Here is a 26,118-nt window from a genome sequence, read left to right as displayed (position 1 = left end):
ATGCAATTAAAGGAAGAGAGTTGACTAAGGTGAAAACAAAACAAGTCTGATGACACACCAGTTACCTAAGCAATATCGGCAATAATAAATTAAGTAGTGCTGGGGAACATCCCCGCAACCCAAATGCCTGTGTCATTAATAGGACTATGACATCGATAGGAAGTCTTGGAGTAATCCTGATCTAGGCCAGCCAGCAGCCTCAAAATTTCCCAGGATGAATCTGGGAAGTGAGGAGAGGCCAGGGACCATTCCCTATAGCCAGCTTGTATACATGACATCTGCCAGGTCTTCTTTGTCCTCTAGCAGGGGTCAGAAGACTCCTCAGCTGAGGTTTTAAACTGGTTCTTAAAGCACCTTTTAGTCCATTGACTCACTGGTTGCAAATTCCTTATAATTTCCTTTCTTTACTTTAATTATCATAAGGTTTTGAATGACAGCATTCCTCACATGTTGCAGTGGCTTATGGTAAAGTGTCTGCTTTTAACCAAGCTGGGCTTAAATCCACTGATTTCAGAAGGATCACTTGCCATTGGAACAAATGGAAACAGAATTTTACTCACAGCTTCCAATGACGATCATCTCTTAGCTTATGCTAAATATCACTCAACACCACCAAACTTGCTCTACATCATTGTTGTGACCAGCTCGCTCTTCCTTCCCCGCCACTTCAACACAATGCCAGACAATTTTCTGATTTAATCTGTCATTTTGTTCCTTTTGATTTTCTACAGTTAAGACACACACCAGTTCCTTCCATATTCTCTCAGCAACACCCCTTGTTTAAATTGCTACCCCAAGCATGGATAAAACTTTATCAAAGGGGTTTCTACCTCTCCCTGTCAAAGGTGGCATTGGCCTAAATGCAGTAAAATGAGCTGTCCCTTTAAAAGGGGAAAAAAAAAAAAAATCCTTTCTACTTTGCAGTTCAAGTCATTACTGCCAAAAGGTGCTTCCAATCCCAACCTGGTGTGCCACAAAGTCATTCCATGAGGGATTCGGCAGGTATTTTTTTTGCTTACAATTGTGTTACCTTTAGTTAGTATTTGTGGGATTAGGATGACAATTTTCACAGGATTTTAAAGCAAGATTATCAAGCCTATCTACTCAAAGTCTTTCACTAAGTGGTTATTAAGACCTGGTGATAGCCTCCAGTCTTATATAGGCTTTGAAGATAATCATCTTTGTCAAGAGAAGCCAGGTAAGTTGATATTATTCCAGATCTCAGTCATTTCAAATGTATGTGGAGGGAATCATATTGTCTGTGCTATTATTGCTGAGTAAGAATATAGAAAACAAAATGTAATTTTATTGGAGGTTTGCTTAAATTCTGGTACAAATAAACCTGAACTTAAAAAGTGGTTGTAGCAATCTAACGAAGTGTGTAATTGTAACAGAGGCTTATTTTTATATTAACATGGAATATTTTTTAGACTGGGTGTATAATGGTGTGCTTAAAATGAGAGGTGACCTTTGGTGAGACTGAACAAAGGTAAGGAAATTAATACTCGAGGACTTTTATTATTATTGGTCTATTAAATTCTGTCCTACTCTGTTTAGAATGAAGATATGGAAAAATTACTTGACAGCTGTTACGGGGGAAGGGGGGAAGGAAAGCAATTCAAACTTCATGGTTACCTGCTGCATTAAAATGATTTCAAATGAAGCATAGCTAATAACCATGTTAATTAATCCCATAATCTAGAATAGCACAGAGGCATTTAAAAAGAGGACTTCATGAGTGCATAAAGGTAGTCTGAACTGGATTAAACTCTCCAGTTCAGCAGTTCAAGGAACTCTGGATCAACAGTTCTGAGTAAAATGGATTCTAGTAATATTGTTCAGCTTAAAATCAACACAAAAGGTGTATTAATGTATCCAGTAGTGGCAAAGGGGAATTTTTAACTAAAGGCCTGAATCAGATAAATTTTTGGAACAAAAATATTCACTGAAAGTCAGTTTATGGAATTTATCTGTCTGCTCATGGTTGTATGGCCCCTTTTCCTTTAACACCTGCAAATCTCTCTATATTTTGCAATAGAAATTGTTAGTGATTGTGAGTTGGAGTCCAGGGAGGGTTTCATACTTGCAATATGGACGTGTAGTTTAGTCATTACAGTAGTGTCACTTATGTTGGCAAACAAAAGAGATACAGTTACAGAGTAATAAAGACTTGTCCCTGGTAGATTAAAAATTAGAAATCAGATAACCAGAATAACGCAAACATGACGTGTATCATAAGAGTTAATATTACTAATATGCACACTGTTGAGAGATAGATACTTCAGGTAGAAATTCTAGGAATATTTGTCACAGATGGCCTTAAAATTTAATTGGACAGCACAAACATTCAGAGAGGTAGTGCTCAGAAAAGATCTTGGAAAGCAGCTAAAACCTAATGCATCATATTTAAACCACTGCCTAACTGTTGAGCACTAGTGGCAGTCTTTCCAAAACATTGTTCTTAGTATTAAAGTTTCTCTGCAATTTCTTTTTAAGAAGCTTGTAATGTGCAGAAATTCCACAGCACTAATGCTGGCATCCAGTCAAAACAAGACTTCACGTGAATGGAGAAATTTCCATTAATTCCATAACAATATTGTTTAATATTTTCATGTTAGAAGTAGACAGGATTTGGTTTATGATCCTTCCTTCAAGGTTATGTTTGCATTTTGTCCCAATCATCAGATATTTTACTTGATTGAGTCTGTAGCCTGTAGAATGTAATCTCAGCTAAGTGTGGGTGTAATGGCCACGCTAACTCCTGCTCTGCATTTCTGCTGCAAAGCATTGTATGTGGAGAAGCTCGGCTGTGGTGGTGAGCCTCAAGGAGCAGCTGAGCCAGGAGGACATCAGTGAGCTGCATATTAAGGTGAGACGGAAAGTGTCTCTCAATGTCCACGAGATACTTCTAAGCACACCTTTGTACTTCATTCTCTATTTTGTTTCTCTTTTTACAGCTTCTTTTTTCTTCCCTCTCTTCCAATGTGTTTGTTAGCCCCTGCCCTATCTCAAGGAAACATGTTCTTCCTATAACCCCTGCCCTCACATGCTGCATTGAGTCCTTTGTTGGATCATTTTCCCTGTCCTACCAGCATGAACAGCTCTGGGACAGTTTAAATAAATTAGTAATTAAGGTAAATCCCTGATATGAAGTTATCTACAGCCTATCACCCCTTTTACTTGTTAAACTTTGTGGAAAACAGCTGTGCTTGCACATCATTCTGCAAAATATTCTTATGGACTCCAAGGACTTTGGGGTTAGCTCCATGGTGACCCAGGAGAACCCGTGTACCTCAAAGCAGGTCCCAGAAATGAAGCCTTCCCACTTCAGTGAAAACATTGATCGGTAACTCTAGGGGGAGATTTAGTGGAGCAGGAGGAGTCCTTTTCTCCCACCTCCTAGCTTTGGGTCTCTCTCTTGCCACACAGCCAAAATCCTCATGAAGGAGGATTTTGCCTAGGTCTAGGCTTTTCTCCAAGGCTGAGCAACAAAGACCTTCTAGCCAAGGCCAGTCTTATGTTGCAGGGACAATGCAGTGGCAGGACTGCTGTTGGTTGTGTTTTGTGTCCCTTGGGCCACCATGCACAGAGGCAGCATGGGCACTGCAGCCTGGTCATATCCTGTGTACAGGGAATGGGTCATTAGGAGCAAGCTCAGGGGGAGGTGTATGGCCCATAATCACTGAACAGTCTTTGCGAAGCTTGACTTACCCTAAAGGAGATCTCGCAGAGCTAAGGTGTCAGACACTTCTCATAGTACAGGAATAAAAAATTGTGATTCTTTTTTTCTCTTAAAAATAAACAAAAATCCTGCAAAACATACTGCTGCTGACCTCAGCCAAACACACAGCCCAACAGCTCCCCCTCAACACGACCTCTCAGGCCACTTCCATTGATTACATGCACCTGCCACTGTAGCCCTCCTGCTCCAAAAGCTGTGTAGTGACAAACCTCCCCACAACATGGTCACCCAGCTCTCCATTCCACAACCTCATGTAAGCTCCATAGCCTGCTCTCCCCTGTTGGGCTGTTGGGGAACAGCCACTTTGCAAAGCACCAGTTCTTCACATTTAGCAGAGCTATTGAGTATCTCTTGCTAACCCTTTTCCATTTCATATGGTCAAATCAAAAGGGGAGGGATGGGAGACACACAAAGGAGCAGAATCCAGAAGCCTAAATTAGTTTTATACCTACTTCAGTGCATTAGCACTGCTTCCATCATGTCAGCATGTTAGCAGACTTGAGCTTGCACCCTGCTAGTCTTCCCTATTTAAAGAGTCCATAGATCCATAGAAAATAATAATAATAATAATCTGTTAAAATTTCCATTAAGCTTCATAGTACTGGATAGTAGAAGCAGGGCTAGACTGCCCTGGTTGTCAGGCAAGCACTTGCAATCGTAGTCTGTAGTCAACCCGTTGCTCAGAGCCTGAACATTGTTACATGGAGAACCAAGCTTAGGATTCCTGATGTTAAATCTGTCCACTGGACACTGGACTCTGCCTTTACATAATTCTTTAAGCCCACATAAAGATGATGGAGTATGAAATCTAGGGAATGAGATTTGACCAAGGCTTTCTCTCATCCTCTGCCCCACTCTTCAGTACATGATATGCAGAAACTGTGGATGAGCATAGGTTTGGGGCCAAGCAGAAACAATCACCCAGATGGACCTAGTAGATAAGGACTACCTGAAAAGCTTCTCAGAGCTTTGTTTGAATTTTCAGAGCTAGTGCTTAAACACTTTAGACTCATCAGACAAGCAAACGCAGATGTTTCATACGCAGAAAAGCTTGGTATCATTTCATCATCCCAAGGCAGGATTTCTTTAGAACTGCTAAGTAAAAAACTATTTTCAGAATGTGTTAATTCTTCAGTGAATTAAATATGAGAAAGATTTTAAACATGATGGTAATGGTTTGTTAATCAAACAGTGCTATCTTCAAGGTAATGGTTCACTGTGTGCTACTAAGAGAGGAGATGGCTGATATATAAAAAAAAATGGTGTTGTTTTTTTTTTTAATTTTCATACACCCCTACTTTTCTGATGGCTACATATTTATCTCATATTTTCCAATATTCTAAATAATAAAAATAATAATGGAGGGAAGCAAGGACCTTTTTTCTTTTTATTTTTTTCTAGCCATCTCTGAGGCAGCACAGGACACACCTGGGTGAGGATAATTAACTCTAGAAATACATGATTAAGAATGGGTGGGTAAGCAACAGTTCTGCAGAAAAAGAGCTCGACTGATATCTGATTGAACCTAAATAAATTTCATCTTGTTTCAACAACAGCAACAACAAAAGTAGCGGGCACCCAATGTGTCAGTGTCCTTTGGGTACAGCTCATCCTGCCAGAGGAGAAGACTGTGTAGACAGCCTCACCAAGTTACAGTAAAGAGACATTTATTTAGGACTCAAAGAGCAAGAGTTATATTCTATACTCATATATACACAAAAAATACTGACTGTGTGATTTCTGATTCTTTGTCATTTACACCACCAAACTTTTCTTTGCATCCAAGAAATCTAATATTATGCTCATGGTCATATAATTCTGGGACAAGGTCTGGACAAAACCACACACCACCACAAACAGTAACAATACCAAAACAGTATTTCTTTCTCCTAGGCTTGCCAAAACCACTGGGAGTCAGAGTTCATAATGCGGTGGTTCTGCTGGCATGTGCCAGTGAAGATCAGCCTGGGATTTCTGTGTCTCTTGCTGGTTTGGAACACAGGTAAGGACAATGGTTTGGTGCTACCCAGGAAATCACCAAGATATCTCTTTTCCATTTGTTCCTGTAGCCTGAAAGATTTCCCCATTCCCACATCCATAGCAGAATTGGTTCTCTATTCTTTCTCCCTCCATAGGCAAGACTGGATGGGCTGGGGCTCCAGGACTGGTGCCATACAGCAGGACAAAGCAGATGTTGGCAAAGGTCTATTCTTGGCTTCTGATCCGTGAATATGGAGTCAGAAGGGTTTATACAGAAAGACAAAGAGTTAGAAGACCTCTTACCATCTAGATTGCCAGTCCAAATTTAGCTCATATTATCTGAGAGTTGTTATTATGGCTGATTAGAGGAGGCATGTAAGGGGAGGCATGATTTACAGGCCTTGTACCATGGATTATCCACAGGTTATTTTTCCTTTTTATGTATTCATAGATAAAGAGAGAAGGATAAGAAGTGTATCCTAAGACTCCATTATGTAGAAGGCATAGATTTTTGTAAGAATAAGGACAAGCATATAGGTTTTCCAACAGGGGTAAAAAAGGCCAGATTATGCAGTCTCATATCCTCTTTGTTCTGCTGTTTCTACTCCTCCAGCTTTACTCTTACTGAAGAGGAAAATGATCCCAAGTTTCCTACACTCTGGTGGTAGCTCTGCCCATTAGGCTATGATGCAGAGAGGGCCATCACCAGCTTCACCAGGCAAGCCACCCTCAGCACCAGCTCCCAGGAGAGGACTTCTCACTGGGGAGCTTGGATGGACTCAGACGCTGTAGCTTCAGAGAGACATGGGAGTTTAATGTTAGCAAGTGCTGACTCGTTTGAGGAGCCTTATGGATTACCCTTTGGAGGCTCTCAGTTCTTCAGTGATGAGATAGGGAGCTTAAGTACCAAAGTCCTACTCTTCAACCTGTCCTGCAGTGGCTAAATCACTGCTTTGTATCATCTCTTGTCGGTCACTGAAGTGAGTCCAAACTCCTGAGCCCCAAACCAGTCTGTTTCCCAGACCACAGCTCTTTAGAGTGGCCCTCTCCTGAACACCTGCTCTGAATTACAAACACATATACAGCCCATGTAGATCCCTTTTGGTTTAGACTCATTAGTTACATACCTTGTAACCAGTGTTGCGTGCAAGTCCAGTTTCAGACTGCAAAACAGTTTGCTACCAATATTTTATTGTGATTCTTGAGTTAAAGGGACAAGCTCTCATATTTAATCTGTTTTCATCCTTTAGCTGGCGGCTGAAGGACCTGGCAGATCTTTTAGGACATGCTTATTCTCAGGCACTTGATCAGCTGCTGTTGCAGATACTCAGTGTCCTGCTTTGCAGTGCGTATGTCCAAGGGTGTCTGAGTTATAATGAATAATAGCAGCAAAGTAACACTGATGGAGAGCTCAGCTGAGGGCCATTTGGTAGCTCAACAGGGAAAACTGTTCCTCTTCTCTTTCTTCACAGCTTCATGCATAAGAAGAGAAAATAAGAGAGAGAAGCAAGTGGCAGTTCTGGCTACTGCAGGTAACAAGCAGCCCATGGGGATCCCCTCGAGCCTGTGTGTGGGTGTTAATGGGGTGGGAGATACTGTACCAGGCGGGGAGGTGGTGGTGGGTGGGCCTTTCTCCTGTGGAGTTTGTGAGCCCAAAGCCACCACTGCGGCAGGGGTTCCTCACCCCAACACAGGCTGCTCCTTGGGACTATGGAATCTCTGCTTGATCCAGTTTAACCTCTGTCCTTCCAGCAATGTGAGGTGGCATTGTCTCTTTCTCTGTACTGTCCTCCCAGAGCCCTTTCCTCTGTCTGTAGGATTGGGTTGTCATCTTCAGTCTCACTTGCTTTAACACACTCTGTTTTGAACAGGTTAAAAATAATACTGATGTCATTAGAAAATCATATTTCTCCACAAATTTGATTTTGTTCTCGTCCTGGCTTTCTGTGCTTCTTTTTCCATCCTGCTCTGTTTTTTCTCTCTCTGTCATGCAGACACAGACCTTCCTCCTCACACACACAGAGGCACCATACCACTCTACTTTGTTATGACTTCGTGGGAAGGAGGCAAAATAACATATTTGAAAGTTCAACTTGGAGAAAAAAAAAAAAAAAAAAAAAAAAAAAGTGTTTTCATCACAGTTCTATGTTGCACTGGGGATTTCCCAGGCACTTTTACCTCCATTTGTGAACTGCGGAGAGGCCTCCTTTTATTTCGGAAGAAAATGCACATTGCACATCACGAGGGGGCACCAAAACGCCAGGACTGGGTGCTGCTCCTGGCAGCCTGCTCCAGGATATACTCAAAGGAGCAGGGGGCACAGAGCCCTACCTGAATTTTGGTCTGCCATTCCACTGCCTGTTCTATTTTGTTATTTTCCCAACTTCTCTCTGCACTCCCGGAATATTCATTTTCTAACCACAGTTTCTTTCAGTGTGCCTCAATACATAAACCGCTTATTTCATTTTCCTACTCTGGAAGCTTTCTGCTGTACACAAACGGGATTAGCAGCCATTTCCAGCCGCTCAGAGACCCTTTCTTTTCCAGAGATGCCGGCAAAGTCTGTGGACCTGGCTGCTCTTAACCTGACCGAGCTGGTGAACGGCATGCTGAGCACGGCACTCAGAGGTAATGCTGCAGAGGCTGGGCAGGTCACGCAGGCTGTCAGCCCCGCAGTGAATGAGATAAAGGACTGATGGTGTTAGCAGGAGAAGCCATAAATGCATGCTCTCTGCCTCCAGAATTAACTCTCAGAGCAGGTTACATTTGCACATTTATAATTCAGATAGCTGTCTACCCCAAAATAATTTAGAAATTAGCGTGTTTATATATAGGCATAGCTTAATTACTTAGGGGATGTCTTTAGAAAGCACTGTATAACCCAGTATGGATTTGCTTGCTTGAATTAAAAAAGAAAAAAGAAAAAAGAAAAGAAAAAGAAAAGAAAAAAAAAAAAAAGTAATACCAATGATCCTTCCCTCAGTGGAAATGAAAAGGAATTGAGTCTCAGGCAGCTGTACAGCATCAGCACCTCAGGAGTCTTTTAGAAACCAAATGAGCAGAGCTGAAACATTCTGTTCGCATAATTTGTTCCAAACACTAATAGCATGGGCATGTATTTCTGCAGGTACCAAAAAACTCTTCTCTTTTCTGAGCATCACATCTTACAGCTCGTTTGCCTTCCACAAAGTGTCAGTCACCGTTTATAACAGTGAGTGCCTCAGCGCTTTGCTCCACATAGGAGCAGTTCCTCTCATGTGGCACATGCATCAAGATACCCATTTTTTCCTTCTCTCTCCACAGTTTCTAGCCTGAAAAATGTTGACCCTGGCAAGTTTCCTATGCATTACTGCTACTGTTTAAACAATGTGACAAATGACTTGACAGGTAGGTACACAAAAGAGGTTGGCGATTGAATGTGCTTAAGGTAAAATATTTCCTTTGGAGCTGAAGGCTTCAGCCTGAGCTCTGCAGGCTTTTTATTTTTGTACAAATAGCATCACCATACTGAAGTCAGCAGCCACTACTCACAATGAGTGCTGCTATGAACCTCTGGGGAAACTTGATGAAAATCTCAGGTGGTTGCACCCAACCAGCCACTCTGAGATGGAGCCATCAGTCAAGTGAGCAGCGTTGCTTGCCTGGTGGAAGGACATTGCTTTCCTTCTCTGAGTACAAAAAGCAGTGCAGGACAGACAATATGGCATTTTGTAATACATTATTTTAGCCACTTTCACTCTCCTGAGTTGACTCACAGAAGACAAACAAGGGTTTCTCTACACCAACAGAATCCAATAACCTCAATAAGCCAAACAGGAGTGAAAAGTAAGGATTAATGCCTGCATAGAGCTGTTTAATACTGTCAGATGCTGTTCGGGCAAATCGTTCACCTACGGTCCTCATTCACACCCCTGATCTCACAGTATTTAACATTCCAGGATGGATTGGAGTGATTGAATCCTGTGGCTGTTTAATGTGATGTATCAGGAGTAGCTCAGCAACTGGGAACTAGAACCCATGTCCTGTACACTGCATGTGATGACCCCTCAACAGAGACACATATTTTTTTTCTGGGCACACAGAACTCAAAAGCCTTTTTGCATAATGACCCAGTCTGCACTGGAGGATGGTGCAGAAACTAAAATCTTCCTGCCCCAAATCCAAAATATGATTGTTAGAGCACCCTACCAGGCAGTGGAAATTGTGGGCCCAACACAGGCTGCAAGAGCTAGTGTCTGTCACTCCCTGAATGAGAATGTTGACCTGTTATGGTTAGAACCTGATAGTTAAAAAAATAAATAAAATAAAATAAATAAATAAAAAATCATAACTCTACCACTAACTAATTTTTGAGCTAAAAGTATCTGTTTTTCTGAAGCAGACCTCAGAGTAGAAGGACAATCACATTCCCCACATGGTCCCATGTGGCAGATAGGTAATCAGTGCCACAGAGCCTACAGGCTTGGGCTCTTCTTCTATATTTAAGCAGCCTTAATAGAGTGTTACCTTAAATAGCTCTCTAGAACAGATAGATTCTATTTAATTTTTCATTTAGGCACATTGGTGCTATTTTGCATACAATCTTAACACGTATTTTCACAGAGTATTCCAATGGCTTCCTAAGTCTACTCCTATACAGCAGAAAAGTTCAGAACTTTTAGATATTTCAATAATTTTCATGTACAAGCACATGTTCAAAATATGATCAATTAGAAAAATTATTTCTGATAATGTAGATAGTTGAATATGTTTTCAAATATATTTTTCTGTATTTTGTTGTCTAGATTTTACAGCTTTACTTGTTGATATAATTGGAAACTCCACCAGTTATCTCACAGAAATTTTTAAATCTACTTCTATTCTCTCAGGTTTGCATTTCCTCTTAAACATTTATCATTGTCTTATTTGTGTGATTTAGTTCTGGCATGGAAACGAGTAGAAATGCATATAAAAGCTTATTGCTCTTATTTAGCAGCAGTTATGCTGTAAAGCATGACTGCAGTTGTAAATAAAGTCTCCTTAGAGGAACAATATATATATTTATAATTTATAACTATATAATATAGAGATGTATATGTTTCTATGAACATATATGTTTTATTTGAAAGTTTGATTAATTATTATTGAATGCTGATATCTTAGAAAATTATGACTCTATGGAATATGCGCTATATTTTCTGAAATTTGTTTTTCCTTCTAAAATACATGTATTAGGAATTAAATTTAAAAAATTTAAACTAGGAGGAGAAACATTTCTCCTAGAAATATTAGTATTTGAATTTGGTGCTGGATTGAGATTTTGTCAACGTCAAATCTGAATGAAAATATTTGACTAATTGTAGTAGCCACATGCCATTCTTGGTTTGTTTTTCACAGTTTAAGATAATATCATATAATGTAAACTGGTAACAATGATCTCTTTTACATTTTTATTTTTTTTGCCTTTTAGTGCGTCAGAGCAATGATTCAGATTGTATCTACATCTGTGTGATGACAGGCCAAACAGGTAAATGAAAAAATCATTCCAGTCCAAAGTATTGTCCTATTTACTTTCAGTGATGACTTATACTAGAAACAAGTCTGTCTTCTTATTTTCAATCATTTATATTTTCAGGGAGAAATCTGTCTGACTTTTGGGAAATATTGGAGAAATCCCCTGTTATTAATTACACGTTTTCCAGTAACGCATCCTCTGACATGAGTAAGTACATCCCAGGGAATAAAAATTAACAGCAACAACCATGAAAACCATGCCCAGGTAGCACTTACAATGAATGCTCAATGAATGCTAAAAATAAGTAAAATTTACAAAGGTTTAAATTATTGAATGTGAGGTCTTCTACTGAAGGAACAAAAAAAATTCTTGGGATCAGAGATTTCACAGGATTCACTACTGGGCTGGGGAGGCTCTGTGATACTCTTGATCTAAATGGTTATCTCCCTTAGCTCTGAGCACAAGTAATCTGCATTTATGTGAGTAACCTTCAGAAAGGAGTCAAATATACTCAGCCAGAGTGCTGCATGGCTCCCCCACCCATAACTTCTTTGCCAGGTTGAGCTGACTGCAGATACTAACCTCTTACTGTTGCCAGTGACTACTTCTCATTTTGGATGGTGTATTAAATCAAGAAGACATGTAAATCAGTGACAAGTTCACCTGTGCTGAAAGCTGTAGGAAGTTTCTCACCAGTTTAAAAAGAAATAAAAATAAAAATCAAAGACACTTTACCAGTAACTCTTTTTTTTTAAAAAAAAAAAAAAAAAAACAAAAAAAAAAAAAAACACGACATCAGTTCCTTTTGCACCAGAACCTGATTTATTTCCTTTTTATTACATGATATTCTATGGACAGTGAGTGTACTAACATTATCTTCTCTTACCTCAAAGATCTAGATTCAATTTTTTCAAGTTTCATGAAATTACAGGACGACTCAGACAAAACCATGGATCCATCAGGAGAACACAAGTGGACATTTAAAAGTGAGTTAATATTTCCAGACCTTTATATTCTCCTTGATTAATGTCTCCACAAGTGATCGTGTATCTTTGCTGCACACATCAGTGATCATGGAATCATAGAATCATAGAATATTCTGAGTTGGAAGGGGCCCATAAGGATCATCAAGTCCAACTCCTTGCACCACGTAGGTCTACCCAAAAGTTTAGACCATGTGACTTAGTGCATAGTCCAAACGTTTCTTAAATTCATACAGGCTTGGTGCAGTGATTACTTCACTGGGGAGCCTGTTCCAGTGCGCAGCTACCCTCTCAGTAAAAAATCTCCTCCTGATATCTAGTCTGAACTTCCCCTGCCTCAGCTTCACCCCGTTCCCACGGGTCCTATCACTTGGGTTTATGGAGAATAAGTCACCCGCCTCTCTGGCGAGGAAGTCACCCACCCCCCTGGCGAGGAAGTTGTAGACCGCAATGAGGTCCCCCCTCGGTCTCCTCTTCTCCAGGCTAAACAGGCCCAGTGACCTCAGCCGCTCCTCATACGTCATCCCCTCCAGGCCCTTCACCATCTTCATCGCCCTCCTCTGGACACTCTCCAACAGTTTAATGTCCTTTTTGTACAGTGGTGCCCAGAACTACACACAGTACTCAAGGTGAGGCCGCACCAGCGCAGAGTAGAGCGGGACGATCACTTCACTTGCCCTACTAGCGATGCCGTGCTTGATGCACCCCAGGATACAGTTGGCCTTCCTGGCTGCCAGGGCACACTGCTGGCTCATATTCAACTTGCTGTCTACCACGACCCCCAGATCCCTCTCTGCGGGGCTGTGCTCCAGCGTCTCGTCACCCAGTCTGTATGTACGGCCAGGGTTGCCTCGTCCCAGGTGCAGGACCCAGCACTTGCTTTTGTTAAACTTCATGCAGTTGGTGATCACCCAATTCTCCAACCTGTCCAGATCTCTCTGCAAGTGATGCTAAATTACAATTACAGAGTAAGGTAAAAATTTGTCCTAACCAGCAGATCAGGCCAGTAAAGCACACAATAGTATCTTTACAAGATTTTTTTTTTCTGTATAATTTATAAAAGTTCTCTAGGAGACAGAGAAGTAAAGAAAAAAATAACTTTGTTTTAAACCAATAACAAGTTTTGTTGTTGTTTTGTTTCTTCTTATTGATATTTGTTTCTCTTTTTTATTTAATTAAAATAATTGAAATTAAAAAAAAAAAAACGTTGATTTTGATTTTAAATTGTTAACATCTTTGATTTTATATAACCTTCAGTTGTGAGTGATTGGTTGTCATTCCTGCCACAAAAATGTCATCAGTTCTCCAGTTCCAGTATCTGTCCTCCAGTACCTGCCTGCCTCCATTCACATAGACAAGAGCTTTCATCTTTTCCCTCTATAGTAAAAAAGCTTAGGAAATAAAAAATAATTTATGTGAAGGAAAGAAAAAAAAAAAAAAAACAACAACAACAACAAAAAAAAACACTTTGAAGGAACACCACACTTTCTTTTTTGGTTTATGAGCATGTGGACATTGAAATGTGAGGCTGGCACTAGATGATTTTTCATCTAGTGAAAAATTCATTCATAGATGAAACCATTCTATGATTTTATGTCCTCAGTTAAAATTTCTAACTTTATTGGTACTCCCCGTGTTTTCCTGGAAAGAAAAAAATAAAAAACATATTTTTTAAAATGATGTGAAAAAATTTAAAGTTAGCTGCCAGTGGGAGCACTTGAGGAGCAGATGGGATTTTCTGGTTGCATTTTAGGTGTCATTGTACCCCAGTGTGTTACGTTCTCTGCTGCCATGGGGCACCAGCACTCACAGAACTTTTATGGTGCCTTTCCTCTGTCTCTCCTGCTTCTCCAGCTACCAGCACCCCTCTTGCCCTGAACATCCCCACCACGAGGTCCCCACCATGGCCAAAGACGGTTGGTGCGAAGGGATTGGGGTTTCCATCACTGCACGTGGATGCTTCAAGACCAAGAGGCACAGTTGGAGCCCCTCCGGCTGCTGGGGAGAACTTGGCCCCATCATCAGCCTTGCAGACCAGCCCTGGTGAGTTCTGCATGGAGGACCAAAACCCACTTTACCCCTTTAGCTCTGGCATTTGGCCAGAAGCCCACCCCAAGCTGTGTGTCAGAGGTGGATGTTAGGAGGCCCTTCAGAGAGACCCTTTCTTGGTCTCCAGTGAGTAGATTTCTTTACTGTAGAGGTGCTAAGATAGGCTAGAGGGGACATCCTGTAGTTTCTTACTGCTTTGGGGAAAAAACTGGTCCTGCTTCTTGTGGACACATCTGCCACACAACTCTTTGCTCATTTTTTGCTCCAAATCCAGTGAATAGACCTGGGTAGGGGTAAAAGGGGAACAACAGAACTAAAACTGACCATAAAATAGAGCTGATTCTATAGGTCTCTACTAAAAATATCTTCTTTAAATCATTTTTCCTTAGCTCATGCACTTTTCAAGTTCTAATAAATACAGCTTCTGCCCTTCCTTTTTCATCATGCCATTTTTATATGCTAGTATTGGGTAAGGACTCCTGTCTGTTGAGCAGTCTCATACATAGCAGGATATTCTTCTCAATAGATAAATAATAAATTTCCTAAATGACGTGATGTGTCTTTCTGTTCCCACAGGTGATATCTATTCATTCTGGATGCAGACCATCCCTCCTCAAGAAGCCAGCAAACTGATGCAAACAGAGCCAGGTGAGATTGATCTGGAAAAAAAAAAAAAAATCATGTCGGCACATGAAAATAAAAATAATCCGTATAGAAATAAGAGACTGAATGTATTTATGCATCAATATATACAGAAGTGTGTATTAGTGGCCATGAGACTTCAGCATGTTTTTGTTACTCTTGTTCAAGCTTCCTTTTTTTTTTTTTTTTTTTTTTTCTGTTATTATGTCAAAGCATTTTATATTCTTCTTCCACCTTCAGATTTGCTTTCCTCTGTACTGCCTACTCCACCCTACCGGCCTGATGTGACACTGAAACTTCACTCAATTACCTGTAAGTAGTAGCTGAGCATACAGCAAAAATAGTAGCCTGTTTGAAAGTATACCCATATACAAATTTTCCTATGCGGAAAAAAATGTGCATGTTTTATGTACTCGATAGTATATTTTATGAATATAAAACACACAAAATGACAAAGGGATTGTTTCCGTGTTTCTGAATCATACACAACCTCACACTGAAAATACAAATTATGATATAATCAAATCGTATACTCCACATGTCAATTTTAACATGGATTGGCTATTGGGAAATCTTAAAATTCCTTTGTTCCAAAAGAAATTGTCATGCTTTAAATCCTTCTGTTGGTACAAATAAAATGATTAAGTCTATCCTTGACACTTGAAATCTTCAGAATTACCCTGAATTTTAAATTCTACGAAGTTCCTCTTTGGCTAAAGAAGGACAGTTATCAGCTACATTTCCAGGAGAACACAGCTCTTCCTTCTATGTTCCAAAATAATCAGAATTTAAGAGTTCAGTGTAGTAAATACATGATGATGTGCCACTCCAAATATAAGTGTCATCTAGTCATGTAGGCAGTAAAAGTACATTTCTATGAAAGTATTTAGTAAGAGGTTACATGCCTTGAAAAAGTGGACCTAATACAATACCAGAAAGGGAATCTGCACTCTGGGAGAATCCAGCCACAGCTTTGGATTCTGGGCATGCGAATGAATCCCGGCTGCTCACTCCCAAATTTGCAAATTAGAAGCATAGTTCATAAGTACAATGGGAATAAATCTCAGCTGCAAATCCCAATCAAAGTCAAAATCAGAAGTCACAGAGCTGAAAAAAATTTCTGCATGCTCCAGCAACATCAAGAGTGGTAGAATGGTAGAATGTAAATTCTGAATTGGGTTTTCATGGGCTTATCACAGGGAAGAAATAACTCTTCCAGTGGACTAATGCCAACAGAGCTTAGGGAAGGATTCTCCTGACCAGAGAAGTTGATGTATTTCAGCTTGCGATTAAGCATTGCACACCCTGCTAACCTGGTGATTAATCATAGAATCATAGAATGCTAATGGAATTAAGGAATTAAATTAATGGAGTTAAGGAAGTAAATTAATAGAATTAAAGTAAATTTGAGGGATATGATGGGTACATGGTCCAGCTTTGGTATTCACATGGAAAAGTGCTTCAGCATTGTTATGATTTCATATTGCTGCTGTATTTGGAGGGAATATCCAACCCGCCTGCAATTGGATCCAGACAAAATCCACATACCCATATTCCAGACTGGGATTGTGATTATCTGCTATTCCGCATAGCATAATCTTTTTAGAGAAACTTGGTAGCTACCACTGAGCTCAGTCTGTAGCACATTAATTCAGGATCAGTTTTTCTGGCTGAAAACAAGACTAGAAAGGGAAGAAATGGTCCCCATCTTTTCCAGAAGAAACATATGGCTCATTTCCAAGCTTTCCTGGCATTAGGATTGTGTTCTCAGCCTCTTTCACTCCAAATCCACCTATCTGGCTGCTCAGAGCTGTGTTAGAGCTACAAACAGATGGGATGCTCTGGGTAGAGGCTGTCTCTGGTCCCTATGGTGAAGTTGACTGTGCTGCTACCAGAGATGTGATTGTTCCTGGGAGAGGATGAGCAGGAACACGAGTCTTGCTTGGTGGTGAGGACTGCCAGAGGGGATTTTGGAAATCTGTTCCTTGCCTGCTTATGCTCCTGTACAGTGATTGTCTAATGCCAGAAGCATAGATGCTGGGATGTGCAATAGTAATATATCAGATTAAATTGCAGGGGCTCTTCTGTATCTTTTAGTCTTATCTTTAGTCCTTAGTTATATTATAGATAAAAACAGAAGAGTTTTCTATTTGTCCAAAGTACAAAAATGCCAATCAAATAATACATTTTAGATGGTGTTTTTGAACACAAAGAAATTAGAAGGAAAAAATTATAATCTGAGCAAACTAGGGCCAGAAAATTCCGAAGGGCAGTAGGAGAGGATGGAAAAAAAAGAAATGCTGATTATATGGCTTGTAATAGTTTGATGGGGACAACAGAAAAAAAAGCTGCACTGTCTGATATTGTTACAGGAAAATGTGGGTCTCTGATATGGATTCCTAATAAATCTGACCAAGAAAGCTGCTGCTGTCCTGTCAAAACAGGACAGGCAACGTGAAAAAAAATGAACATCAGCAGCAGGTGAAGGGAAACTCTGCAGCCTTGTGGTCTCCTGTGTTACTGGAACCACCCCAGAGCATCAGAGATGCAGACAGTTTCCCAGTTCCATGCAGGCAACCCTCAGGTCTTTGTTTGGGATTGCTTTGAGACTTAAAGCCAAGGATTTGCTTTGGATTCTCTGGTAATCTCACATTTTATAATGACATTTTAAATACTGACTTCTGTCTGCTCATTGCTGAATTCTAACACACCTTTATTTGTCTGCAAAGGGTTATTGTGAGGGAATAAGCATAACTGTGTCAGACAAGAATGGTCCTTTTGTAGATCTTCAATTTGCTGTTACTGGGAATAATCACATAATAGGAGAGAAGTAACATCTTATGTCTTTGGTGTTGGCTGCTTTTTACCTTTTTTTTTGTTGTTGTTGTTGTTGTTGTTTGTTTTTCTGTTTGTTTTTTCATTGCCTATTGCAGCAACCCAGGAATAACATCCTCTGCTGTTCACTTTTGTAGTTTTTGCTCATTCTGATCAGGTTTTTCATAGTTCTTGTCAGCTGAATTTACCAGCAGAAGTTTTTGTTTGTTTGTTTGTTTGTTTGTTTGTTTTCCCTTTTTTTCTTTTCAATCACGCTATTAGGAAGAGACGGCACTTCAGAGCATAGGACTCAGTGGGGCATCCATTCTTGGAAGAAATAATGTTATTGATGTTATTGTAGTTAATTAAAAATACTGATTATGAATACAAAGGATTTTGACAACAGCATCAAGTGACCACACATATACAGTGGGGGAAGACCTGCAAGGAAGGCAGTGGCAAAGAGGATGGAGAGGAATATGTTGCCTGGGAGGCTTGGGAAAACTGCAGTAAAACACTATCTACTGAGATGTGTTTCTAGGGAGAAGACTCACTGGTGGTGAGCCAAGAAAGAGTTCTTGATGTTAAGAGGTTTTTCAAACCACCATAGTAAGGATTTTGATTTTTTTTTTTTTTTTCCCTTGGCATTTCTTTAATTTCACTTTTGTTTAAGGGGTCCAAAATACCAGAGTCCTCATATTAATGCCTATGACCCCCATGACGTACACTGCATGAAGCAAATGAACCAGTATATCATGAATATAATTTCATTTCTTGACACTCTCGATGGTGTGAAGGGAAGAATTTAAGATGAACAATGTCTTATTATCTTGATGGGGATCAGATGAATATGCTATGGTAATTCTTGTCCATCAAGAAATAATTCTGCACACACACACACCAATATTCTCTGTTTCCTAGTTGCTTTGGATGAGTTTGACTTGAATATTAAATAAGGGCCAAACTGGACATTGCTGGAGTCTGTGAGTGGACTTATGGTGTGCGCTGTCCAGGGTTTGTTCATCTGCCACGTGCTGTCTGGTGGACAACACTATAAACCCTACAAAACCTAAAACTGGGAACCAGACCTTTTTGAAAAAGCTGGGAATCAAGGGTTGCAATCAGTGAATGGAGAGTCACAAAATACCTCTCTGTCAGAAACCATGACAGAGGCTATCTAGCTGCATATATCAATCATGGCATTTTGAGAAGAAAAAAAATAAAATCCAACAGTGGGATCACAAAGCAGTGAAGAGCAGCCACAGTGCTCTGAAGACCAGGACATTATTCCATGAAGTCACTTCTTAAATCACAAAAGTGGATCTATTTATTTATTTGTTTATTTATTGTATGCCAACTGATAAAATATGTGAGTGCATATTATAGTACACAGAGAGGGATATTGTAAGCCTGAATTATTCACAGTAGCCACAATATTGCTTTCACTGACGGCAAAATTTAATCTCAGTGTCAAAGAGAGGTGATATTCAGTTCCTAGTGCAAAGGGCTCTTTAGTGCAGCAAGAACTTGTCACTTATCTGCCTGCAACAGTAGCGTAGCAATTTCAAAAGGGCAAGAGCAAAGCTCTGCATAGGAAGATGTGGTTCCTGTGCTCTCTTTCCTGTATTGACTAACTCATTTTCTTAGAAAAGAAAAATATTAGAAAGGAAAGTTTTAAAATAAATTCCTATTTATAAATCTTTTTGTTTCAATGTGCATTTGTAGAAATTAAAAAAAAAAAAATCCCAGTAGAAATTTATTACAATGAGATAAAAAATGTCTATGAAGCACTGAAAATATTGATTTCAATTCTGTCATGTAAGTATACCATCCAATCCAAATAAAATTAAATCTAACACTATTTGAAAAAGAATTTCAACATTAAATACAGTATTATGTAAATACAACATCAATTTAAAATGAAATTATTGTTAGAGATGAAAACCAGAGCAATTTGTTTAACTTTCAACTTTTTTATTTGATTTCTCTTTCCTACATAAATGAATCCACATTGAAATTGCAGTCATTCAATTTACATTTAGATAGAGCTGAATTTCTGCTGGCAAAATGCACAGCTTGAGCTAAGCACTAACACCTGTTAGATGGAATAGTGAGCACCTACTTTGGTGGAGATGTTGAGATTCACTGGGGGGTGGCTTTTAGCAAATTTTAATTATTCCCAGCAACAATAACATCCCTTTTAATGGATAGCTTATACTAAAAACTCATCACTGCCTGCTCTGATGTTTAGTTATTAACATGAAGAGTGTTTGTTAAAACAAGGCACCAGTCATTTTTAATTGCCAGCAAGTGGAAAAACTCAAGACATGTCAAGATGTGTCAAGTGCTAGTTATCATGCAAAACTGCTGAGACTGAGGGAAACGGGGCTACGTCTCGCCCATCACTGACTAATTAGAGTGCATTGTCTGTGACACACAGCCAGTGGTCCTTTTTCAGAGGGCACCAAGAGTATGGGAGTTGCAAAGTCTGCCCAATAGTCCTCCATGATTTCTGCTACCTTGGGCAAGCTCTGGCAGAAGACAAATTGTTTCGTAGCAATCTCTTTCAGCTTGGCAGTGCCTCTATTTTCCTCCTGCCCACAGATGCCATTTTATATTAAACTTCTTGTCAGCACTATACAACTCAGTCTTATTTCAACAGAACTTCATTAGTCCAAATTTAACCTCCGTAACCTCTCCTATCGCATAACATAAGATGGCCCAAAGCTATAAAGCATGTGAGACGTGAACCTGGAAATGCAATTACACTGTCTAAGGGGATTATGCTCTGCAGGTAAGACAGCTTATCTAGGCATGTGGCCAAAGCCTGCTGCTGGTTTTCACAAGTGGAAAAGCCAGCCAGCAATCCCACAGCTGCTGCCTTTGCTCCCGAGTTTTGGGGTCTTCCACCCCAGTGGGTGGAAGGGAGAGGGACACCCAGGTCATGCAAAATATGGCTTCTCCCAGAGTGGCCCTTGCTTATCTTCTTCCAGTTCCAGGTGTTTGCAGGGATGTCCCTCATTTTTTGGAGTGCAGGCACAGGGTCAGCACCTTTGGGAAGCTTGCTGCATGTGATCTGCACACTGCAATGACCCAAACTGTGCCTCCCCACAGCATCTCCTCTGCAGAGTGACATTATTTAATGCACAAAGGTGAGGTGGTTACACGCCTATTGCAGCCATGTCCTAGCCTTTCAGCACAATTTAAATGTTGCCTTTGTTTTTTCTAGCAAGCCCTTTGATTTTTACCTACCATAACACAGCTGTTAGCTAAGTTAATTTAACTAACAGCAAAGGCAAAGACTCAAGATGACGCGTGCCAGAGTATGGCTTCAAGAAGAAAAGATTATGGCTAATGTTAGGTTTTCTCTTAATATGGTAAAGAAAAACACTGAAAAAAAAAAAAAAGAAAAAAAAGAAAGAAAAGGAAAAAAAAGAAAGCAGCTTCAGTTTTGCATTACCCTTTCTGTTTCCTTCATTTTCACCTTGCTTTGTTTTCTCTTTTCTGTAACAGACAGAGAGGCTGAAAGGAGATTTTATTTCACACTGAAAAAAAAATAATAAAAAGAAAACAAAAACAAAAACAAAAACAAAAAAACACATAGCAATTCTTATAACCTGCCATCACCTATTCTGTTATATTACATTATCTGCAGCCTGGCACAGTTGCATTTCCTGCTGGGGTGAACTGTTTGGTGTACAAATGTTTCTCTCTGAGTGCTGACTGGAGAAGATTCAATTAACAGAATAAACTAGATATTTTCCTTTTAGTTGATTTCAGAGAGGGGAGAGGGAGTCCAGCCCTCACTACACCATTTTCCTGCATTTTTCTTAAGTTAACGTAATAGTGGTCACCTGAAGGAAAAAACAAACAAGCAAAACAAAAACCCACAGATTAACCAACTGGCAGCTGACCAAGAGTAAAATGGAGAAATGATTCCTACCTTACTCTCAATGCAGGCAGAAATTGACCTTTTCTCCTTCAGTTTCTCAGTAATTTTCAAGACACCTGTAGGAAAGTATTTATCCAGAGGATTTTTACCTGTCTCTAAAAAGTTATCTGAAATTAGCTGAAGATTTAGTTTGCTGGAAACAAGAGGGGAAAATGGCAGACAAATGCAGAAATAGACAGAGAGAAAGCCATAACATCTGCATAAATCATGTTTCTTTTGTTAATGAAGCTAAAAAGGAGATGAAGAGAACAGTGACAGGCTGACTGCTTATTAGCTCTGTTGTGTTTAGCCTACGATTCAGGCTTAGATGGTGTATGTAGGAAAGAGTGAGGAAATAAAAATGGCTTTTGCATTAAAGTATCATATCTATATAGAAAATATCAAATATAATAAGTGTATGGTGCTGTTCATCTCACTGATTTGTGCTGTGGAAAACTAATTCTTCAATGGCAGCTGAACCTCCACCTAAAGAGGTAACAATAAATAAATTACATCTTTAGAGTTGTTCCTTGTATTTGTGATAAATAAAAGCAGCATGGATTTTAATAACTAACCAGAAATGATAAATAATACATTGAAAAGAATATTTGTACTATCAGTCTAACAACTGCCAGGCTGTGTGGCTTTCTTTTCAGTTATCTGCCTCACTCAGACTTGATTTTAAGATACCTACGTGAGCTCTGTAATCTGCATGTTTCCCTTAGCTCAGATAAGTAATTGCAGGAAATTTTATGGGATAAGTCTATGAATTATTTCACAGCTGTGTTTTTCCTAGGGTGTCCACAAGCATTCCTCAAAGAGTCCCGTGTGACCTCGCCTCCTGTCACTGTCATAGTGCAGAAGATCAATCCTTGTGTGATGGAGCTGTGCAGGTTTTTCCAGCTGTGCCTCTGTGTTGGTCGAAGGAAATATTCCAGAAAGGAAGCCATGAGGTAAAATCTGACAGAAGTTTCAATTGCTTCTGTCTTCTTAAAATAATCCATTGTGCTTTTTCAAAAACAATGACAATTTTCAATCACCATTTTTGAGTATGTGGCTACTGTCTGAGTCCCAGAGGGGCCCCCAGGGCTGATCTGGCCTCCACTTGTCAGACTGGGTGAATGTTGCTCAGCTGAATTTTTCCAAGTATCTAACAGCATAGGTGAGGTCAGAATGTCTTTGTTTCTGTGTTCAAAGTGCAATATTAGCAGCATGAGATGCATTCAGCTATGCTTATGTAAGACAGCAGGACAGTACTCTCCTAACTTTCCTTCTTTAGGTACTGTGTTGAATATTATTCCTGGTTCTTGAAAAATGCAAGTTATGTCTGTGAACGAGTCAAAAGAGTTGTTTACTCCCACAGTAAGTATGTTTTCTATCTAAACCTCTACATACCTTATTAAAAATATATAACAAGAAGTTTTAGATACCCACAGAGAATTTGCTGACTTTCTTCAGATAGCTATTTCTCCTGATGGAGATTTTTTAAGGTATTAGAATAAAAAAGAGATTTATTGAACCGTGTATGGTTTTAATATTCTTGTAAAACCTGTTCTGACTGTAATTTTCTTTTGTTCTTCCAGCATTAAAACAGAAATGCCTTAAAAATATCTGTAAATCAGTTTAGAGCACCGAAGAATGTTACTGCAATTCAGGAGATCGGTGGTAGTTTTAGCAGTCTCTTTCATTTCTCAGCATAAGAAAAATCAGATTGTGATATGTTATTTACAAATATTTGTAACAAGACAAGTTATTAATTGGATGTTAACCTAGGAATCTGTCTTCCTCCAAGGCAATGTAAAAATGATGTGTAAAAACAGATGCATTTTATACAAGTGTTGTAACTGCAATAAAAACATTAGAAGGCTTCTTAAAATTGTATTTTATTAAGGATTCTTATAGGGTTGGTTAGTGCATGTCATTAGTTTCCTCTAGTATAATTTACAATTAACATAACAATAATCAAAAAGAAAAATATAATTTTAAAACCAAACTGTAATATTAAAGCCTTTTTTTTTTTCTTCCCTGGGGGTTAAGCCCATGCATACTGTCCATGATTCTGAATCAAGAATTTCCCACTGCTTCAGCAACATTTGTGTGAGCTCAGCAAGACACATGTCCTTCCTTCCTTAATTACACCTCTGGTGAACTAAAAGACAATTCTAAAAAAATAAAAAAAATATAAAATTAAAATAAATAAATAAATAAATAATAGCCAAACAATGCACAATCCTGTATTTTGCTGCACTGCAGCAATATGATTCCTCAGTCAACCCAAAGTTCATAATCAAGCCATTAAGATATCCAAGAAAAGAAGAATATTTGCAGTACAGCTGATATGCACTCATATTTCACTGAATAAATTTGTGTTCAGAGTAATATATGTGAAAGAGAAAGGTGGCACCATGAGGAAAGCTGACCCCAGGGAAAGGTAGTAGTCCTTTCCCCAAAAAAGTTTAATTTATTGTGCCCAATGGCATGAAGGAAACATTAAGCTTTCTGTCATAACAAAGAGCATATCATCAGTTGCAGTTGATATTGCAATGTAGGCCAGTGAAAGAAATAGGAATGAGGTTATAGTGGATGTATAAATTAGAGGGAGTGTTAAATACGGCCATGATACTGCAAAGCTGTGGAGGGATCTCGCACCACAGCACCTCTGCTCACCCAAGGCAGGATCAGTTCTGCTATGAGGAGCAGGGCAAACACTTTGTACAACAGCTGCTTTTCAATCCCACAAAAACATCATAAAGTCTGAAGACATGATTATAAAATCAAATCTATAAGTTTTGCTTATAAATCTATAAAGCAAATCTTGTTTCTTACAGTCATTGTCACCGTTAAGTTTCCTGAGAACTGAGGAAGGACATGTAAGGATGAACAAAAGGTGGGGGAGGAAGAAAGCAATGATTTTGTTTGACTTTCTGTTTTTCAGTAACTGAAAGAAAAATATTTTTGTCAAAAGCTTCTCTTTGAGAAGATTTTGTTTTTAAATTATTTTTTTTTAATGTATTTGAGTTGTAGCACTGGTCTCCATGCTATAGGAAGCTTTTGCATTTTTCCTGCAGGAATAATATGAGTTAGGCAGGGTGCTAACTAACCTCTGTGTGGTACAACAGGGCGTACCTGAGCTATGTCTGGCACTGCATGTAGGTCACAGCTGTCTCCACTTTAAGGTCCTAGAAGGGGTTGGGAACTACCACCTGAGTGTGTTCAAGGGGAGAGAATTACCAGGTGCCATGTAGTTATGGGTGTCTTGTGAAAAGATCTAAAGGCACTTGCCCTGAATGACAGAATTCTTCTCACACTTGCTTAAGACTCACTGCCTGGATTGCCCAAAAGAATAATGAAAATTAATGTGAAAAACAAAACAAACCAAACAAAAAACTACTAAATAAGAAAAGAAATGAAATACAAGACTCCGTTAAAAAAAAAAATAATAATAATAAAAATAAACAAACAAACAACAACAACAACAAAAATCCATATGCTAGGATTTTCATTCCTACAAAGCCTCAATGCGTTGGCAGAGGACCATAAATGATGGTGACGGGTAAATCAGAACCTCAAACGACTTATGTTTACCATTTTGCCCACTTGAACCCACTCTGATTTGTCAGGTTGAAATTTTTCATCGAGACAGTAAAACTGCACTATGGGCAATCCCTGAACTAGCTGGGGACTCCAGCTGGAAGCATCAAAATTCATGAAGGTTTCAGGAAATCTATTCTCATATCATTCTGGTGCAATCTCTGCCATATTTTGCTCTTCTCTGAAGTTCCTTGATAGAGCTGGTCACAGGGCTGGTATGACTGGACCAAGCAATACTTGTCCTTTTCCTGGCAAGATGTCAGTACTAAACCAATACAGACAAGTGTAGTTCACAGGATCTTGGAAAAGCCAACACTTTTCACGTAGATATATATAGTAGTTATATATAGATATAGTAGATATATAGTTCTCCTTTTGTCAGTCTTTTCACTTCTCCATGTTAAAGTTCAGTGTGGCATCCTAATTTGCTGAGCATGTGGCCTCTTGGTCAAGTTATGTCCTGGATCAGGATGGCACATCAACATTTCTGGGAGACGTGGTTGACATTGCTTTCTGCTACAGCAGTTTGGGAACATTTTGTTTGGACTGTGTCTTTGACAGGGCTTTGAGCAAGCCTTGGGGAGGGCTTTGGTTGAGTACTAAAGGTGTGCAGCTCACAGGGGGTGTGTGATGGGACATTGGGACATCTGCAGTGACAAACTAGCACCATTCACATTGACTGGGACCTAAGTTTTTTCATCAGCTTCCACTTCAGCCACCTGTTGAAGTTCGGGACAGATGAACTAGCTTTCACCAAAAACACATCTCTGGGGAAAAGAAAAGAAAAGAAAACAAAACAAAACAAAAACAAACAAAACAAACAAACAAAACAGTCAGCCCTCAACTTTGCCATGGAATTTTTGAAAGGTAGCTGTGTCTCACCCTGGCAGAA

At 39.4% G+C, this 26,118-nt stretch overlaps 1 protein-coding gene across 2 annotated transcripts; it reads left to right on the top strand.

Annotated features, from left to right (window-relative positions):
* Nucleotides 1-23,498, top strand: HHLA1 (HERV-H LTR-associating 1). Of its 2 annotated transcripts, none has more exons than XM_035319867.1 (18): nucleotides 1-1,002; nucleotides 1,431-1,489; nucleotides 2,786-2,869; nucleotides 5,636-5,744; nucleotides 7,195-7,254; nucleotides 8,270-8,350; nucleotides 8,850-8,933; nucleotides 9,026-9,109; nucleotides 10,507-10,590; nucleotides 11,172-11,228; nucleotides 11,337-11,423; nucleotides 12,110-12,202; nucleotides 14,054-14,242; nucleotides 14,825-14,896; nucleotides 15,131-15,202; nucleotides 22,432-22,588; nucleotides 22,915-22,997; nucleotides 23,219-23,498. In XM_035319867.1, exons 3-18 carry the CDS (start codon nucleotides 2,792-2,794, stop codon nucleotides 23,260-23,262), a joined length of 1,434 nt encoding a protein of 477 aa, XP_035175758.1. In that variant the 5' UTR covers nucleotides 1-1,002; nucleotides 1,431-1,489; nucleotides 2,786-2,791; the 3' UTR covers nucleotides 23,263-23,498. The 2 variants fall into 2 exon arrangements, with proteins under 2 accessions (XP_035175758.1, XP_035175757.1); XM_035319866.1 differs by having other exon boundaries at nucleotides 1-1,198.
* The last annotated feature ends 2,620 nt before the right edge of the window (nucleotides 23,499-26,118 follow it).

This window comes from Oxyura jamaicensis, chromosome 2, assembly GCF_011077185.1.
Source record: "Oxyura jamaicensis isolate SHBP4307 breed ruddy duck chromosome 2, BPBGC_Ojam_1.0, whole genome shotgun sequence".
In the NCBI taxonomy this organism is placed as follows: domain Eukaryota; kingdom Metazoa; phylum Chordata; class Aves; order Anseriformes; family Anatidae; genus Oxyura; species Oxyura jamaicensis.
This window is presented reverse-complemented; position numbering and strand designations above follow the sequence as displayed.

Bases quoted from the DNA above. Each gene is read 5' to 3' on its own strand.
- HHLA1 (XM_035319867.1), top strand. From the start codon at position 2,792: ATGTGGAGAAGCTCGGCTGTGGTGGTGAGCCTCAAGGAGCAGCTGAGC. The intron at 11,424-12,109 runs GTAAGTACATCC...CTTACCTCAAAG, and splicing joins TAACGCATCCTCTGACATGA to ATCTAGATTCAATTTTTTCA. The intron at 12,203-14,053 runs GTGAGTTAATAT...CTGCTTCTCCAG, and splicing joins ACACAAGTGGACATTTAAAA to CTACCAGCACCCCTCTTGCC.